The sequence below is a fragment of the Mya arenaria genome, chromosome 13 (genome assembly GCF_026914265.1).
Source record: "Mya arenaria isolate MELC-2E11 chromosome 13, ASM2691426v1".
NCBI classification, from domain to species: Eukaryota; Metazoa; Mollusca; class Bivalvia; order Myida; family Myidae; genus Mya; species Mya arenaria.
In genome coordinates this window covers 12,371,477-12,390,256 of record NC_069134.1, presented here as the reverse complement: position 1 = coordinate 12,390,256, position 18,780 = coordinate 12,371,477, and the positions used below count along the sequence as shown (strand labels likewise).

At 38.8% G+C, this 18,780-nt stretch overlaps 1 protein-coding gene across 1 annotated transcript in view; it reads right to left on the bottom strand.

Moving 5' to 3' along the window:
• Positions 1-18,780, bottom strand: part of LOC128212800 (apolipophorins-like) — a 51,471-nt gene that overhangs the window by 21,909 nt on the left and 10,782 nt on the right. The window contains exons 12-26 of the mRNA XM_052918119.1: positions 17,855-18,037; positions 17,210-17,470; positions 16,629-16,972; positions 16,278-16,460; positions 15,966-16,075; positions 15,437-15,588; positions 15,101-15,248; positions 12,603-12,863; positions 12,201-12,470; positions 11,746-11,989; positions 8,902-9,124; positions 3,768-8,646; positions 3,354-3,496; positions 3,069-3,217; positions 2,356-2,539 (exon numbers count right to left, since the gene is read on the bottom strand). Of these exons, the coding sequence (XP_052774079.1) occupies positions 2,356-2,539; positions 3,069-3,217; positions 3,354-3,496; positions 3,768-8,646; positions 8,902-9,124; positions 11,746-11,989; positions 12,201-12,470; positions 12,603-12,863; positions 15,101-15,248; positions 15,437-15,588; positions 15,966-16,075; positions 16,278-16,460; positions 16,629-16,972; positions 17,210-17,470; positions 17,855-18,037 (7,734 nt within the window). The remainder of the gene's footprint in view (positions 1-2,355; positions 2,540-3,068; positions 3,218-3,353; positions 3,497-3,767; positions 8,647-8,901; positions 9,125-11,745; positions 11,990-12,200; positions 12,471-12,602; positions 12,864-15,100; positions 15,249-15,436; positions 15,589-15,965; positions 16,076-16,277; positions 16,461-16,628; positions 16,973-17,209; positions 17,471-17,854; positions 18,038-18,780) is intronic.

The window sequence follows — 18,780 nt, the reverse complement described above, 5'->3', positions numbered from 1 at the left end:
ATCATTCTGACCAAGTTGCATTAAGATTAGCCTAAAATTGTGACCTCTATTTTGTTCACAAGGTTTTTCTAATAATTGACCTAGTGACCTAGTTATTGACCGCAGATGACCCAATATCGAACTTGACCTAGATTTTATAGAGATGATCATTCTGACCAAGTTGCATTGAGATTAGGCTAAAATTGTGACCTCTATTGTGTTCACAAGGTTTTTGTACTAATTGACCTAGTGACCTAGTTATTGACCGTGAATGACCCAATATCGAACTTGACCTACATTTTATAGCGATGATCATTCTGACCAAGTTGCATTGAGATTAGGCTAAAATTGTGACCTCTATTGTGTTCACAAGGTTTTTCTACTAATTGACCTAGTGACCTAGTTTTTGACCTGGGTTGACCCAATATGGAACTTGACCTAGCTTATGTAAAGATGATCATTCTGACCAAGTTTCATTAAGATAAGGCTAAAATTGTGACCTCTATTGTGTTCACAAGGTTTTTCTACTAATTGACCTAGTGACCTAGTTTTTGACCTGGGTTGACCCAATATGGAACTTGACCTAGCTTATGTTAAGATGATCATTCTGACCAAGTTTCATTAAGATAAGGCTAAAATTGTGACCTCTATTTTGTTCACAAGGTTTTTCTAATAATTGACCTAGTGACCTAGTTATTGACTGCATATGACCCAATATCGAACTTGACCCAGATTTTATAGAGATGATCATTCTGACCAAGTTGCATTAAGATTAGCCTAAAATTGTGACCTCTATTTTGTTCACAAGGTTTTTCTAATAATTGACCTAGTGACCTAGTTATTGACCGCAGATGACCCAATATCGAACTTGACCTAGATTTTATAGAGATGATCATTCTGACCAAGTTGCATTGAGATTAGGCTAAAATTGTGACCTCTATTGTGTTCACAAGGTTTTTGTACTAATTGACCTAGTGACCTAGTTATTGACCGTGAATGACCCAATATCAAACTTGACCTACATTTTATAGCGATGATCATTCTGACCAAGTTGCATTGAGATTAGGCTAAAATTGTGACCTCTATTGTGTTCACAAGGTTTTTCTACTAATTGACCTAGTGACCTAGTTATTGACCGCGGATGACCCAATATCGAACTTGACCTAAATTTTATAGAGATGATCATTCTGACCAAGTTGCATTGAGATTAGGCTAAAATTGTGACCTCTAATGTGTTCACAAGGTATTTCTACTAATTGACCTACTGACCTAGTTTTTGACCCCAGATGACCCAATATCAAACTTGACCTAGATTTCATAGAGATGATCAGTCTGACCAAGTTTCATAAAGATTAGGTCAAAATTGTGACCTCTGTTGTGTTCACAAGGTTTTTCTAATAATTGACCTAGTGACCTAGTTATTGACTGCGGATGACCCAATATCGAACTTGACCTAGATTTTATAGAGATGATTATTCTGACCAACTTGCATTGAGATTAGGCTAAAATTGTGACCTCTATTGTGTTCACAAGGTTTTTGTACTAATTGACCTAGTGACCTAGTTGTTGACCGCGGATGACCCAATATCGAACTTGACCTACATTTTATAGAGATGATCATTCTGACCAAGTTGCATTGAGATTAGGCTAAAATTGTGACCTCTATTGTGTTCACAAGGTTTTTCTTCTAATTGACCTAGTGACCTAGTTTTTGACCTGGGTTGACCCAATATGGAACTTGACCTAGCTTATGTTAAGATGATCATTCTGACCAAGTTGCATTGAGATTAGGCTAAAATTGTGACCTCTATTGTGTTCACAAGGTTTTTCTACTAATTGACCTAGTGACCTAATTATTGACCGCGGATGACCCAATATCGAACTTGACCTAGATTTTATAGAGATGACCATTCTGACCAAGTTGCATTGAGATTAGGCTAAAATTGTGACCTCTATTGTGTTCACAAGGTTTTTCTACTAATTGACCTAGTGACCTAGTTTTTGACCCCAGATGACCCAATATCGAACTTGACCTAGATTTTATAGAGATGATCAGTCTGACCAAGTTTCATCAAGATTAGGTCAAAATTGTGACCTCTATTGTGTTCACAAGCAATTGTGAACGGACGGACTGACGGACGGACGGACGACGGACGAAGAGTGATCACAAAAGCTCACCTTGTCACTACGTGACAGGTGAGCTAAAAATGGGCATTAACATAAATCTGCAGTATGACAAGCAACGACTTTCAGACCAATATTTTATAACCAACCATATCATATGTAAATTTAAGTCTTTCGATGACTTATAAACATGCTTCAAAAGTTTGTTTGACAGTTATTTTAGCATCTTAAAATTATTTGTATATAACAAACCTTGACATTGACTTGTTTCTGCTGGAGGTCAAGGTCACCATGCAGAGTGAGTGATGTGACCTTGTTCTTCTCCTCCCCATAGGAGAGCATCACATTGCCCTCACGGTTGTCCCCCTTCCCTGTCATGTTTGCCATCATCTCAATGTGCGTCTGTGTGTCAGCATGGTCCACACTCCACCCAGCTCTGAGAATACCACAAAGAGTGATGTTACAAACTGGCATGAAAAACTACAATAGATTGTATAAATGTCAAGGTTTCATTTTTGCAATTTTTTCCAGAATTGATTATGGTTCAAATTTAAAACGCAACAAATACCATGGGTAGTCTTTTAACCATTGCTCTCACATGATTAAATAATGGTGTTACGAATTTAAAAAATCGCTACATTGGCCAAAACCAAGCAATCACAAAAAATGAACCTCACAAAACGAAAGCAATTTACAAAATCAATGATCATATGCTCAATGCCATTAAACAGTTGATTATCAAGATGGAAGATCACTATGTCTAAAAAGATTTAAAGAATGATAATGTTATAGCCGCTGTTGCAAACCAAGTAATATATTATAGTACATGTTAACAGAAATGGACTTAAAATAAATTCTGATTAACCAGATTTAAGATTTCCAATCTCATCAGTTTAACAAATTTGCACCAGTTCATCTATAATTCTTCAGAATATGGTTCATCAATTTTAAAGATAAATGATTACCTAAACTCTGTCCACTGTTTACTGTCATCCTGTATGATGTATTTAAGTAGGACGGCCTTGTTCAGGTCTGGAGAGTATGTAAACTTGGTCTCTCCCTCCAGCAGACGTGGCCCGTCATTCACAGACAGCTCAGTAGTCAGGGTTAGCTCCTGAAGCAGAATTAATCATAATATACATATTTTGAATATACCTGGACTCTTATTTTATACTGACAATATATGAATATTATCGAGTTTAATAAGTATCAATTATGAAACAACTCAATTAAATCCAAGGCAATATTACCTTGTCCATGCTGGGCAGACGGATCCCGAGCAGAGCCATCTTCCTGATTTCAGTGGGAGCCACCTCCAGTTTTACCTCCACAGCCTTCTGTCGGTCCTTGTCTGCATCCCAGTGAACAGTGCCGATTGTCAGGATCTTAGAGCCTGTTTGGTTAATGGCATCAACTTTAAACCCAGTAAGATATTCTTAACTAACTTGTATAAGACAAGTCTAATTTAGCCATCATCAACATTGTTCAAGAGTTTGTGATCTTTTTAAGTATAATTCATCTACAGGAAGTGAAAATTGTAACAATACGGAATTCCTTCTGCCTGATAAATAAGAGTGGGAAAATGCCCTGTGTCATTTATTACCACAAGCTGATAAGATATTTACTCATCCTTACATTACGAAAGAACATTTAGTTGTGCTCACCCTTCTGTATGTACTGTCCAGTGATCTCCACGTTTCTTGTTGGCACAAATACTGAGAGGTCAGTACTGTGAGTCTCCACACCCTGCACGTTCATCCAGGTGTATGCTGTGCTGTACCCAGCTCCCTGGTTCTTCCCCTCATCCCAGTAAACCTTCCCACTGTGGGCCATTCGCCCTCGGGAACTCTCCTGGCTTGTCGAGAAGCTCATAATACGGCCTAGTCTAGTCACACGAACGCTCAAGTCCTTCTTTCTTGTAGAACTAGTAGCCGTGTTATCAAAGTCAAACTGCATTCCAAACACACTGTCTGCATCTGTCTTGTCCCAGTTCAGTTGAAGGTTGCCATTAACACTTTCTCCCTCATTTACACCACTGAAACTGAACTCCATTTCTCTGGGAGCATGGAAAGCTATTAAACCAGAGAACTTGTTTAAAGCCCCAAATTCTGTCTCAAGGTCAAAGTATTTCTTGTCATTGTATTCTATCAGGGCAATCTCTCCTATCTTAAATGGAGCAATGCCATGCTCATGGCCAAGTTTGATGTTGAAGTTGGTGAGCTCATTAAATGTTGTTTTCAAACCTACTCCTCCAAATGCTTTGACATTTTCCATATCCTTTAATTCCCAGCTCAGGGCACCATTCAGCTCAATCTCAGTGGATGGGTTACTGTGCTCAGAATAGAATCTAACCAATGGCTTATATTCCCCATCTACTTTCTCATTCTTCACATGCATCTCCATGTTAGGAATTACTGTAAATGTGCTTTCCAATTTTTGAGATATTTCAAAGTCTTTGATAGATTTCAGTTTGAAATTCTCAGTAAATGTCAGTGTCTCACCTGTGTGTCTTGTCAAGCTGAGCTCCTCAAAGTTCAATGACTTGAGGCTCAAAACTTTGCTTTCTGTAGACATTTTCCCTTCCCAAGTGTACCAGTGAAGTGTAAAGTCTTCGTCGACAATAAAGGCCAAGCGACCTGATGTCATATCTGGCCTCAACGCAAACATCAAACCAAACAATTCCATTGTATCATAAGAAATCTTGCTATTAAAGTCAAGTGCAGAAAGAGATGCATGATCTACAGTGCTTGAAACTATTCCAGAACTCTTCAATGGATATGTGAAAGCAGAGCTTGTCACTGTAGCGTTGAAGCTGATTGGTTCATAAAGGATCTCTAGGCTGTTCTTCTCATACCCTTCAAAAGGTGTTGTGTAAGTATAGGAAATCTTGCCCTCCTCAAGATGCTGTTGTTCCATAAATATTTGATCACCGTATGTATGAGTAGTTGTTACATCAACGGTTACAGGACTTGTGTTCATTGTTGTCAGTTGAGAGGCTATGTATTTCTCTAGAAGGGGTGTTTCAAAAGAAAGCTCTAAATCTTTGGTACTGATGGTATCAAGCATTTCCTCCTTCGAAGAGTAATGCAATCTGCTGTAAGCAAAATCTGGGTGAGGAAGTTCAACAATCGTATTGATTTTAACGTTTCTATCTTCTCCGTTTAGTGTATGGTCAAAATTAAAATTAATATTGACACGCTTATCTCTCATTTGTGCAAGAAGTTGAGAAGAAATATCCATACTTTCAAGCCTATCAACATTTTGGTGATGTTTAAGTGCTATCTCATTAACTCTCACGTCATTATCAATCATTGTTGTAGTCTTAGCCGATGCATGAAGATCTGGAAGGTTGTACAAGAATCTTGCTTCGCCAATCGTTCGGTAGTTGGGATTGAGAACGTAGTCAAGATTGGCTCTAAAGTCAGTGAGTTTTCCTGTGTAGTTAACAGCAAGTGAGACGTCATCAGGCAGGTATGGGATTCTCAACAAGGCTGAAGTGTGGACTTCATTGGGATGAAACTTGTGTTGAAGTGTGCCGTGCCATCTCAGACTGTAATTACACTCTGCAGTGGCTGTGAAGTCGGACAGAGAGCCAGTTTTGCTGATGGTTGTATGGATATTCTCATACCTCTCGAAGGGAGTGGTGACAACAGCTTTAGCAATGGACTTTTCATCATTGTGAGTGAGATCAAAGTCTGAGGTAATCATGTTTTCATTATAGGCCACCTCAGCATGTGTTTGTGTATTTGGGAACTCTCCTTGATGTTCCAACTTAATGTGAGTTCGTGTAATGTTTGCGAATGGAGTTAGAAATGTAATTTGCCAATCTAGGTCATTCTTTTTTACTTTGAGTAGATTTTCATAGGAAATGCTCTTATCGTTTGTCTCATATTCAGCTACAGTGTGGTAGCCAGTGTCTGTATTCTCGTGGATCAGGTTCCACCTAACCTTCTCATAGCCTCGCCAGTAACTGTCCATCTTGAACGTGGATTTAACTCCATTGGTGAGAGCAAATCGTGCCTCGGTAGATGCTGGTCCAGGGAAATGTTCTGAACTTATCTTGGCTATAGTGTGGAAATTTTTCAAGTTACCATTGTGAGTAAAACCAGCTACGACCTCCTTATTATTTGTGTATGGACTTGTAATCTTCAGAGTTCCCTCAATCGTCTCAGCTGATGTGTACCTGTAGTCCAAATCCATGGTAACAACTTGTGTGGGCAGGTATTCTAAACTGAACTTGGATACACGGGACACACCCAGAGGATTACTATCAAAGCTTGCCTTCAAGTACGGATACTGAGGGTAAACTGTATTCAGATTAAATTCTCCAAATATTCTTGATCCTTGATAATATGACCATTTAAAGTCTGTATTTATCTTGCCAACATATGGTACCATTTCAAAGTTGGCATCTCCATTGAAGTTTGTCTTAGTGCCTTCCAACCTTAATGCTGTGGTAACACCAGGGAACTGAGGGAAAGTTGATCTCAGGTTAATCTGAGTGAACTTAACATGGTCAAATCTGTATAAGATGTGACATTGAATACTCTGTTCATTGAAGCTTACTTTAGTACTTGTTTCCCAATTAAGACCATTTCGCTGTCGTTTAGAAAATACGGTGATAACATTAGCGTGAGGCACTGGTGTGTTCAGTGAGAATGTAGCTTCATGATTCCCAAACTGGTTGTAGAACAGTTCACTGGCAGCTGTGATCTTCCATGGTGTATTTCCCCAGCTCAACTCAAAGTTACCCCTGTATGGCATAATACTGTGTATAGAAGATAATTTGAACACAATGTCTTCAGAGTATCTACTGGTAATCAGTGTATTTAGATCGAAGATGGTAAGGGACGCAAGTAAGTTCACATTTGCCGTCATGATCTCTAAGTTATCCTTTATAACAGATGCCCGAGTATTTATAGAGCCTGGCTTGTTCTGGTGGTCAAAAGTAATGCTTAGTTCACGGAGCTCTTCCATAGGAATCAAAAGTTCAAACTTGGCATTAATATTGTTCTCTGTAGGCATAAGAGAGTGATTTTCACCGAACTCAATTTTAAATCTATTACCTCTCATTGGTCTGATATCTAACAAAGCTTTAAACATATCTGGCTGTTGGCGCAGTTCCCAGTCTGCATCAATTTTATCGTTAGGAGTTGTAACTCGCAATAAGCCTCTGTTGTTAAGCATAGTGATGGTCTGTAGACCAGGGACACCAGTGTTCAAGGTGAATGACAGCTCTACATCAAATTCATCAGTGTGAGAGGCTACCTGTTTCTCCATTGTCATAGACGCCTTGAAGTCCTTATAGTTGTCATTGTGTGCACCTTTAATCACCAGCACCCTCAGAGGCTCAAATGGAGTATGCAGCGCAAATGTTCCATTGAAGGACCGGGTGAGACTGTTTGCAGTGAACTGGCCATCTGTACTGACCGAGAACCTGTTTTTACCCCATTGGAGCAGAGCGCTTGTCTGAAGCTGGTCTTGCAGACGATGTTTGAAGGTTATGGCCAAGGTCTCGTAGTCATCAAATGGTGTTAAGATTGTTCCAACCATATCTACACTGTTTGCTGTAACAGGCAGCTTTACTGTAGTGGAGACGAGGATCTTCTTCTTCCGTGCCCAAGTTAGACTGCTCTTCGACTGGAGCTGTTTTTCTCCGCTGATTATGGACACCGAGAGACTTAAATCCTCGTAGCGTTTAAACGGACTCTCAAAACCTACATCAAGTTCAGTTCTACCTGCTCCATTGTACAGGTCATCTCTGAAAATAATGAAGAATTTGAATTTCTCTTCTGGGCTCCAGGATAATTCAACGTTTGTTATGTATCTATCGGCAGTGTTGTGTTTCATGGAGAAATCTACTGTCCGTGTAGGATAGTATAGAGTTGTGCTGATTTCAAAATCATCCATGCTCTTGATATCATAGGTGATATTGGTCAGGAACCTTTCCTCCATATTAACATCAGCATTCCACTGAACATCCAACATTCCATGCTTTTCTGTGCCTTTAGATGACATGGCTGTGATGATCATCACTCTCCTTGATGGTACAGTGAAGTCCAGCATTACTTTTCCAGTTTTACCTAGTTCATACAAAACCTCCCCGAAGATCCTGTACACCTTGCCACCTTTCTTGTAAGAGGCCTCCCCTGTATAGCCATTCTCTACCATGTTATACGCCCCAATCACCCGCACCGGCTCAAGGTCAGGCAGACTCAGTCCAACTTCAACCTCATACATGGAGTGAGTGGCTATCTTCAGAGCGGTTTCAATTTTTGTTTTCCGTCCTTTGATTATCTCGAACTCCACGTTGTTCACATATTTGTTTTCTGTCTCCCGTCCAAACTCTCCAGCGAATGACATCTGACGGTCTTCGGGAAGGCTGATGGTCAGACTGCCAGAATATAAGTGGTAGAGGTTGGTTTTGTTGTGGTATCGCAGTCCAAAACCAACAATTCTGTCTGGGTGATACTGAATCTTCACATCGCTCTCGACCTTTCTGTCGCCCTGGATATGACCGCCTGTCACCTTCACATTCACACCCTGGAAATATTTCCCATGCATTTTAAACCAATAGTTTGTCTCGTTATGTATCTCCTTAACTTATTTTTTTATGCAAATTAGAATACCTGTGAAAAAACTCTTCCTAATTCAATCTTAAACATACCATATTTCAATTTCTTGCAGCCAATTAGGATTTCCTTCCATGTCTTGCATTTACTACTCAACAGAAAAGTTGAAGGAGACTAATAAAACTAGAATCATAAAATGTCATCAAATTTTCTAAAAATAAGTCACCTTAGATGGGAGTTTAAATGAGGCTGTGTAGTTAACAAGCTCGTCCTTTCCAGATTCCTTGTTAATGGTTGCCAGGGTGAAGTCAACACGGTCCTTAGTCTTCTTGTCTTTGATATTTTCCCCATACTTGAGCGAGGCATCCAGGTTCATCGTGTACTTCTTTTTGGAGTAGATCACAGACAATGACGAGTCATAGTCATTACTGCCCACAAAGTTTAGGTCACTGAAAGAACAAGATTATATTTTTATATACACATTGTACCATAGTTATAAAATGACATCAGTGCTATTTGCTAACTAGGGCCCTTAATTGACAGTTTGCAACTCTCACAACAACTGTCAATTAATTTATTAGGGTCAATTGTGTACTCAGTGGGGATTAGGGGGACCATAAATTGTCATCTTGGAAATGCGCCAGATCTGATACTTACGTCTGTAAATTGCGTATTAGGGTAATGTTAAAAAAAAACAAATATTTTTTTTTTGAGTACTCGAGTAGTGTTTTGGTACTCAAGTACTCGGTTGATTGATCGAGTACTTGAGTACTCGGGGACTCGTTGCCATCCCTATTATAAATATATCAATTACAAGGTTATTTGGAAAACAGTATTTTGGCCACCTCATATAGAAAGGACTCCAGCAAATTCATTTTTATATTCAATACATTTCAACACTTTCACATGAATAACACTAAGATAAACAAAGAGTCACCAAAACAGTTGCTGGCAAAATGCACATATCATAAATCCTGTTCGCAGTAACATAAGTTTTTGTTTGAACAAAAAGTATAATGTACTGCAATTGTGATAACACCCTGTGATCTTGGCCATCTATTTCCTGGTAATAACCTGTGATCTTGGCCATCTATTTCCTGATTATAACCTGTGATCTTGGCCATCTATTTCCTGGTAATACCCTGTGATCTTGGCCATCTATTTCCTGAAAATATCCTGTCATCTTGGCCATCTATTTCCTGATAATACCCTGTGATCTTGGTCATCTATTTCCTGATAATACCCTGGGATCTCGCCATCTATTTCCTGCTAATACCCTGTGATCTTGGCCATCTATTTCCTGATTATAACCTGTGATCTCAGCCACCTATTTTCCTGATAATACCCTGTGATAGGCCATATATTTTCTGATAAAACCCTGTTATTTTGGCCATCTATTTCCTGATAATACTCTGTGATCTGCTATCAATTTCCTTATAATAACCTGTGATCTCAGCCGTCTATTTCCTGATAATACCCCGCGATTTTGGCCATCTATTTCCTGAAAATACTCTGTGATCTTGGCCATCTATTTCCTGATAAAACCCTGTGGCTTTGGCCATCCATTTCCTGATAAAAACGTGTGATCGCAGCCATCTATTTTCTTGATACTAGTAATACCCTGTTATCTTGGCCATCTATTTCCTGATAATACCCTGTGATCTTGGCCATCTATTTCCTGATAATAACCTGTGACTTTGGCCATCTATTTCCTGATTATAACCTGTGATCTTGGCCATCTATTTCCTGATAATAACCTGTCATCTTGGCCTTCTATTTCCTGATAATACTCTGTGATCTCGCCTTCTATTTCCTAATCATACTGTGTGATCTCAGCCACCTATTTTTCTGATAATACCCTGTGATCTTGGCCATCTATTTCCTGATAATACCCTGTGATCTTGGCCATCTATTTCCTGATAATACCCTGTGATCTTGACCATCTATTTCCTGATAATACCCTGTGATCTTGGCCATCTATTTCCTGATAATACCTTGTGATCTTGGCCATCTATTTCCTGATAATACCCTGTGATCTTGGCCATCTATTTCCTGATAATACCCTGTGATCTTGGCCATCTATTTCCTGATAATACCCTGTGATCTTGACCATCTATTTCCTGATAATACCCTGTGATCTTGGCCATCTGTTTCCTGATAATAACCTGTGATCTCAGCAATCTATTTTGTGATTATACCCTGTGATTTTTCTTGTTTATTTCCTTTTAAAAGATACTCTCGCTTACTTTTATCCTTATTTACTGGTATCTTTCTTAAGACAAGAGCAGTCACAGACTCCGCCAAATTAAGAACAGTATCAACTTTGCTTCTCGACAAAGGATACCAATGAATATTAAAAATGCAATAACTGCACCCAGAGTTATAGTTACTGTGCCATGCACTTCTCCTAAACGAGATATATTTGTGCATATGAAGTTTGAGGTCAATATCTAAAAAACATTCAACTTATGCTGAAGACAAAAACATGTATGAAAATTAACAAAGGGAAATAACTTATATTTTTTTATTTCACCCAGAGTTATAGTTCATATACACTGCACTTTTCTGAAATGAGATATATCTGAATATGATGTTTGAAGTCAATACTTCTAAGACGTTTCAAGTTATTCTCTGGACAAGAAAAAAGGTTAAAATTAACAAAGGGCAATAACTGAAAAAAACATCTTCACCCTGAGCTATGGTTCCTGTTGAGTGCAAATTTCCTAAAGAAGATCTATCTGAATATGAAGTTTGAAGTAAATACCTTAAAAGACTTTTCGAGCCACACTCCGGACAAATATAAGTATAAAAATTAACAAAGGGCAATAACTAAAAAATAATCCCAGAGTAATGGTTCCTGTGCACTGCACATTTCCTCAATGAGATCTACCTGTATATAAAGCTTGAAGTCAATACCTCAAAAGACTTTTCTTTGAAGAAGTTATGCTTCGGACAAGATTGCCCGATGCACACACTAACACACACACACACGCTTAACATTACTTTATCCCCTTCACCTTTCAGTGGGGGAGCAAAACCAAATTGTGACTTAACAACTACAAGTCCCTACCCTGTAATCTTGGCCGCCTGCTTGGTCTTGTACAGGTTCAGCTTAATCCTGTTGGAGCCAGTGATCGTGTCCTTCCAGCGCCGGTTGATGTCATAGTCAAGCCGAAACTTGGAAAAGATGTTCTTCTGGGCTCGATTGTCAACCAATACCATCAGTTTGTTCTTCAGTTTCGGACCCTCAAGAGAGGCTCTCATAGTGTACTTGGTGCGCTTTTTAGCCGTGTATTCTGACTGGCCATAGTCCACTGAAAGTAAGGAGGGAAAATGATAAGCCACAGTCAGGGATTAAGCAATACAAAAGCATATTGTCATTGTTAGGGTAAGTAAGTCAGTAAGGTTGTTGCCATGCATAAAAACAATACTAAAAACATCGAAATGTGTTGACTCTTTTCCTCTTTGTTACAGGTAAATTAAATGTACATCAACGCAACTAGCTGATATTACAATAATACTCACAGGTGAACGTAAATGGGATCTTGGTAAGTTTGTCTAGCAGGGACTTTATTTTCAGACTCTTGCCACTGATGTACAGCATGTCAGCTGTGAGTTCAACAAGTTCCTTCTCAGGTGTACGAACGTACAGACGGGGCGTGTAAGTGTGGCGAGATCGCTGCTTCTTCTCTTCTATTTTGACATTCGTCATTGCCTCAAATACGTATCCTTCTCCCTTCTCGTAATTGAGACTGGCCAAAATGCCCTTCTTGGTGAGGGTGTTCATGGCATTGGCTGAAAGATAACACATTCAGAGCTAAATAAAGGGTAAGCAAGCCTAAATTGATCTCAAATGACATCACAGACTTTAACAATAAATACTTGAGAGATTAAAGTATTGTAAATAATTCTTAAACCATCTTTTACCTGCAAAATGCATTGGTTCATCTGTAGCCCCAGTGATAACGAGGTTTGACTCTAGTGACTCGCCAGTTTTGTATGCCACCTTTCCGCCAACCTTGACATTCTTCCAGTCTGGGACCTCCAGGGTTAAAGTGGGGATATAGGTCACTGAGTCCTTGGAGTTGTCAATGTTCACCTTGGCATCCAGGTTGTACACGCGGTCTCCGTCATCCACGTTGATGTCGCCTGTGATGCCCTTTACCTGGGAGGTATCCAGCAGTTGGCCTAAAGTCAAGAAAGTAATTAAGTCCTTTACTGATAGACAAATCTAGTACATTTAACATGTTGGAACAAAACATCAACAAAAATGCAACTGCAGTAGCATATGTCACTATATAATTAGTCATATCATAAAAATATAACTTTATATAATAAAAGAACAAGAGGGCCAAATGGCCCTGAATCGCTCACCTGTCATATATTGCACATTGGTTTGATAAGAAATCTGGATGGTTCAAATTAGTTAAGGTTTTTTAGAAGTCTGGGTCATTTTTTACCCCAATGCCAAAGTTTGGACAATAAAGGTAGAGGTCCACTTAATGATGTATTATGCCAAATAGCTCTAGTCCTTGTGAATTCGGAGAGAATTTTTTTTTATGCTTCTATTATATACAAATATTGAAAACCTAAGCCTATGAACACGGGGCGTGGCCAATTTTGACCCCAGGGCTAAAGTTTGAACAATCTTAATAGTGGTCCAATAAACGATGCTTCATACCAAATATCTAAGGCCTTCGCCTTTTGGTTTCGGAGAAGAAGATTTTTTAAGTTTTCATCATATACATATATAAGGAAACCCATGACCGCCCGGGTGGGGCCATTTTTTGACCCCAGGGCCAAAGATTGAACAATATTGGTACAAGTCAACTAGATGATATATCATGCCAAATATCTAAGCTCTTGTCACTACTTGATTTTACGTGTGTATCTATATATGTATATTTGTTATTAATTGTTGTATGTGGCCCATATTGAAAATTGGTATGTGTACTAAATATGTTATCCAGTTTAAATTAAGACGTTACTTGTCTTTGTGAGTTCGGAGAAGATTTTTTAAGTTTTCACTATAACACATATAGAGAAAACCCATCAGCCCCGGAGTGTGGCCAATTTTGACCCCAGGGCCATAATTTGAACAAATTTTGTAGAGGTCCACTAGACAATGAATCATGCCAAATATCTAAGCTCTAAGCGATGTAAGTTCAGAGGAGATGATTTTTGAAGTTTTCACTATAAACATATAGAGAAAACCCATGACCCCCCCAAGGGGGCGGGGCCAATTTTGCCCCAAGGCCATAATTTGAACAATCTTTGTAGAGGTCCACTAGACGATGAATCATGCCAAATATCTAAGCTCTAAGCGATGTAAGTTCAGAGGAGATGATTTTTGAAGTTTTAACTATAAACATATAGAGAATACCCATGACCCCCCCCCCCCGGGGCGGGGCCAATTTTGACCCCAAGGCCATAATTTGAACAATCTTTGTAAAGGTCCACTAGACGATGAATCATGCCAAATATCTAAGCTCTAGTCCAAGTAAGTTCAGAGGAGAAGATTTTTGAAGTTTTAACTATAAACATATAGAGAATACCCATGACCCCCCCTCCCCCGGGCGGGGCCAATTTTGACCCCAGGGCAATAATTTGAACAAACTTTGTAGAGGTCCACTAGAGGATGAATCATGCCAAATATCTAAGCTCTAGTCCAAGTAAGTTCAAAGGAGAAGATTTTTGAAGTTTTCACTATAAACATATAGAGAAAACCCATGACCCCCCGGGGCGGGGCCAATTTTGACCCCAGGGCAATAATTTGAACAATCTTTGTAGAGGTCCACTAGACGATGAATCATGCCAAATATCTAAGCTCTAGGCCAAGTAAGTTCAGAGAAGAAGATTTTTTAAGTTTTCACTATAAACATATAGAGAAAACCAATGACCCCCCGGGGCGGGGCCAATTTTGACCCAAGGGCCATAATTTGAACAATCTTGGTAGAGGACTATTTGGTGATCCTACCTACCATATATCAACGGCCTAAGCCTTGTGGTTTGGGAGAAGAAGATTTTTAAAGTTTTTCCTTTTGGTTGCCATGGCAACCAGAGTTCTGCATGGAATTGAATTCTTTGAAAAACTTTGATAGAAGACCACCCAAGGAACATCCCTATGAAGTTTTATTAATATTGGCCCAGCGGTTAAGGAGGAGATGTCTTTTAAGTAAATTGTTGACGGACGACGCACGACGCACGACAGACACCGGACAAAAGGCGATCACAAAAGCTCACCTTGTCACAAAGTGACAGGTGAGCTAAAAATAATGGACATACATATGTAATCTTTGAACACCTTAATCTTTCGTATTCATAACTGATAAATAGAATAAAACATAGTACAATAATCACACCACTAACTGGTTCAACTACTTTAAAAATCCCCATACAATTCTTGTAGAGAATATAAACCATACCATTAAGTACAGCTTTTTTCCATGGTGAGACAAGATTAGCAACCAGCGACATGTCATCTTTTTTCAATGTCACATCAAGCCCAGTCGCTCTGTTGTGCAGGGACCCAGGGGTGTCTGACATCAGTCGGAACAGGGTCATAACAGGAGTCTGCAGAAGGGGAAATATGATATTACCGCAACCGGTTTTGTTCAGGAGAAAAACACTTGTTGAAGGGAATTATAACTCGTTTCTAAACTTTAATCTTTTGCAACTAACTTTTACAACATGAAATGGCATCAAACATTATTAGGTCATTATTGATACTTTAAAACGGAATGCAGAGACCTATTGCTCACCTTGATGTACTTGGCCTCAAACTTGTATCCATTGGGCAGGTCAAGCTTGGTGAGAGAGAGGCCCAGGTGGGTGGGTCCACTCAGTGGGAAAAGTGGGGCCTCAGACTGGCCTGTTGTGTTGGGCGCTAACATGCTTATACACAGCTGCATGCCTGCAATCAAACAATAAGGTGGAAGAAAGGCCACGCATCTTGCCCAGGTCCACTCTGTGGGTACAGTAGGGCCCATCCTTTTGGGTGCCAAATTACTGATACAGAGCTGAATACCAGTTATGGTTTTACTATCTTATAACCTTGCAAACCCTGCATTGTTGCATCACTGCATTTGACTTAACTCGGATTTGGCTATGATTGAACAAAATAAATTTAAAAAAATTAAGTTTCATACTACATACATGTAATTTTGGTACCAATCCTGACTTTGTTTAATTTGTCAACAGTTTTTCCAAGCTTTTGCTTTTTTTAGCAGGCCAGAAAATCATGATATGGTATAACTCAATCTGACTTTCTCTAGGGTAAGGTCTATTCACCAGTTGCTCTCTCGAGTCTGTCTCCCGTGCAGTAAGATTTCTCATGCTTGTTGTCAGAGATTAGACTCTGTTCCCTCTCAACATCATTGTACACCATGTAGAATGCACTCCTAGATATGGAAAAGCGTGTGTGTTTAATACAGTATCCTAATTCATGCCTTTTTTGAGTCAATGATACATAATATATGAAGTATTTTCTCTTATGTTATAAACATACTGGAAGTATGCCTTTTCATCACTGTTGTTAAATGCTTATTTGGAGGTCATAATCAATGTGGTTGAATGATGGCTTAATTTATTGTTTTAACTTACTTGATATCAACAATTTCACTTTTCTCCTTTGTGATATCAAAGGCCATGTCAAGCACATTTCCACTGGCAAGTTCAATCCTGCCCTTGGCCCCAGAGTTTGTGTAAAGGGTTGAAACCATCTTGATACCCCCACTCGTTACCACGGCATCAACACCCATCGTGGAGTCTACATTTACTGAACCACTGAAAGTTTAAACAATGAATGGATAAACAGGGATAATTCCTGATCTCTGACATTCGTCTTTACATTATGTAAACAGATGTGAATTTTGTTTTTCTAATCGATGAATGTTTCCTTTTGCCTACGTGAAGATTGCATTAACATCAGTCACTTTGGTAATAGAACCATACCTTGGTTCGAAGTTGCCATCAATGACAACCTTGGACAATGGGTTCTTCATGTCCACCTGACCTCCAACATTGAGTGCCACACTGGCCGTGCCGTTTACAGCCAGTTTCAGCGGTAGACCAACCACAGTGGGGACCGTGTACGTGCTGTCAACAAACATGATGTTCTTTGTGAGGGAGAAGGATTGAGGTTTGTTGTTCCGCAGTTTCTGGAGGAAGTCAAACATGTCAGATCCGGAGACGTCATCCAGGACACCGTTGCTTGCTCCGAACATGTTGTAGGAGAGTTCATTACCAAACATCCTCATGTAAAGGGCTCCTCTCAGCTGATCTCGTGTTGACCGTGCCTGGAAACATGAAAGGACTATAGACAACAGGTATCTTGACAATAATATGTAAAATGAAACAGTTGGAATTAAATGTAACTTTATGAGTTTAGTTAAATCAGGTATTTCAATCAATGATGTTTTGATTCATTAAATGTAGATGACATCATCATAACACCTGAAAGTACAGCAGATAATTCAAAGAACAAAAACATTTTTATCATCATGACTCAAAATTATTACAGAAAGGTTTGGTACCTGACTCTTGATCTCTTTAAACTTCTTAGCACTGAGCCTGGCATGTTTGGGATCAGCATCTGGGATTTCATTGCTGCCCTTATTGTCATCATTGTAGTACCCAACCGGTCCAAAGTATGACTCCAGAAGCGTCTCGAGCCCCTCCACACGACCCCCAACCTCCAGAAGGTTCATAGACTCGCCAAACATGTTCACTGTCAGGTTGAGTGATGCCGACCTCGGGATGAATGAGCGACCTGACCAGATCAGGTTACCGTCAGTCTAGAAAATAGTAATTGGTCATAATTATAGCTTAAACTTAATAGTCTTCAATCACTGGTAAAATATAAAGAAAGATATGTGTAATATTCAAATACATAACCAGATTACTTTTGCAATATCAATCAAAAACAAGAACAAGGTAAAATGGTTAAATCAAATTGCATCTGTTTTAATTGACTGGAAGTGAGTAAATGAGTGACACAGTACTATAGAGGGTTGCACAGACACTGGATTTACTTGACTGTAAGACTGTAAGAAAAATATAAGTCATTCATATGACAATTGTATTAATTGTATTTTATAACAAGTATTAATGAACTCTACTCAATTTTATCTTAGCATTTAATTATTACATAACCTTAACATTTTTACAACTATTTTTACCTTGACTCCAGTGTTGAATTTCTCACTGAACATGGATCCCTCGTAGTTACGGGAAAACTTCATCTTGTCAAGGTCAAACTCTCGGTCAAGTACCGCATCACCTAGCAACCGCTGGATTGGCTTGTTCTCTGGGTCAGAACTCTCCATCAAGTTGGTAAGGTGTGACCAGACAAATGAACCAGCCTAGAAATACATGAAATTTATGTGTGCCTGTGAACAGAACCTCGGAAAAGATACAACATACTTGTAGAAAAAAACTTTTTTTGTCTTTAAATGAGCAAAATTTTGCGTAAATATCTGCAAACCAGTGACTGCTGACAAAAGATCAGATTGCAGATTTTTTCATATTATCATTCGAAAATTTATGTTTTATGACTAAAAGCGTTACTAACTGTTTAAGAAAAATGCATGAAACAAGCATTTTTGAACTTAATTATAAAATCTGCAATCTTATTTTTATCAGCAGTCTTATATGACTGGTTTACTTGCATTTTCGCATAAATTGGCTTGTTCAGAGACAAAAAATAACAGTGTTTTCAATATGTTCAATCTGTGAGAGTGCAGCTTTAAATGAATTTCATAAATGATCATTCATTATTTCGAAATATTTTAGAAAGCATTTGTTTATACTCATGGCACATAAATGTTTACAAAACCAAAAGGAAGAGCAAAGTCCAACTGAATCATTGATCATAGAACTCCAAACAATTGACATATTTAAATGTATACCTCATTATAAGAGTACCAATTGAACCTTTGATAACAGAAAAGTGTTGTTCAAATAACTGTCGCTCTTTAATACAATTAAGACTGAAAGTAGAACAAGAGGGTTCCACTTATGATTTCCGTTGTACATTATGAAGGATAGACTTGAAAAAGTGTCCTCGTTTCTGATCAGAAACTGGGGAATTTATAATTGTTTTTAA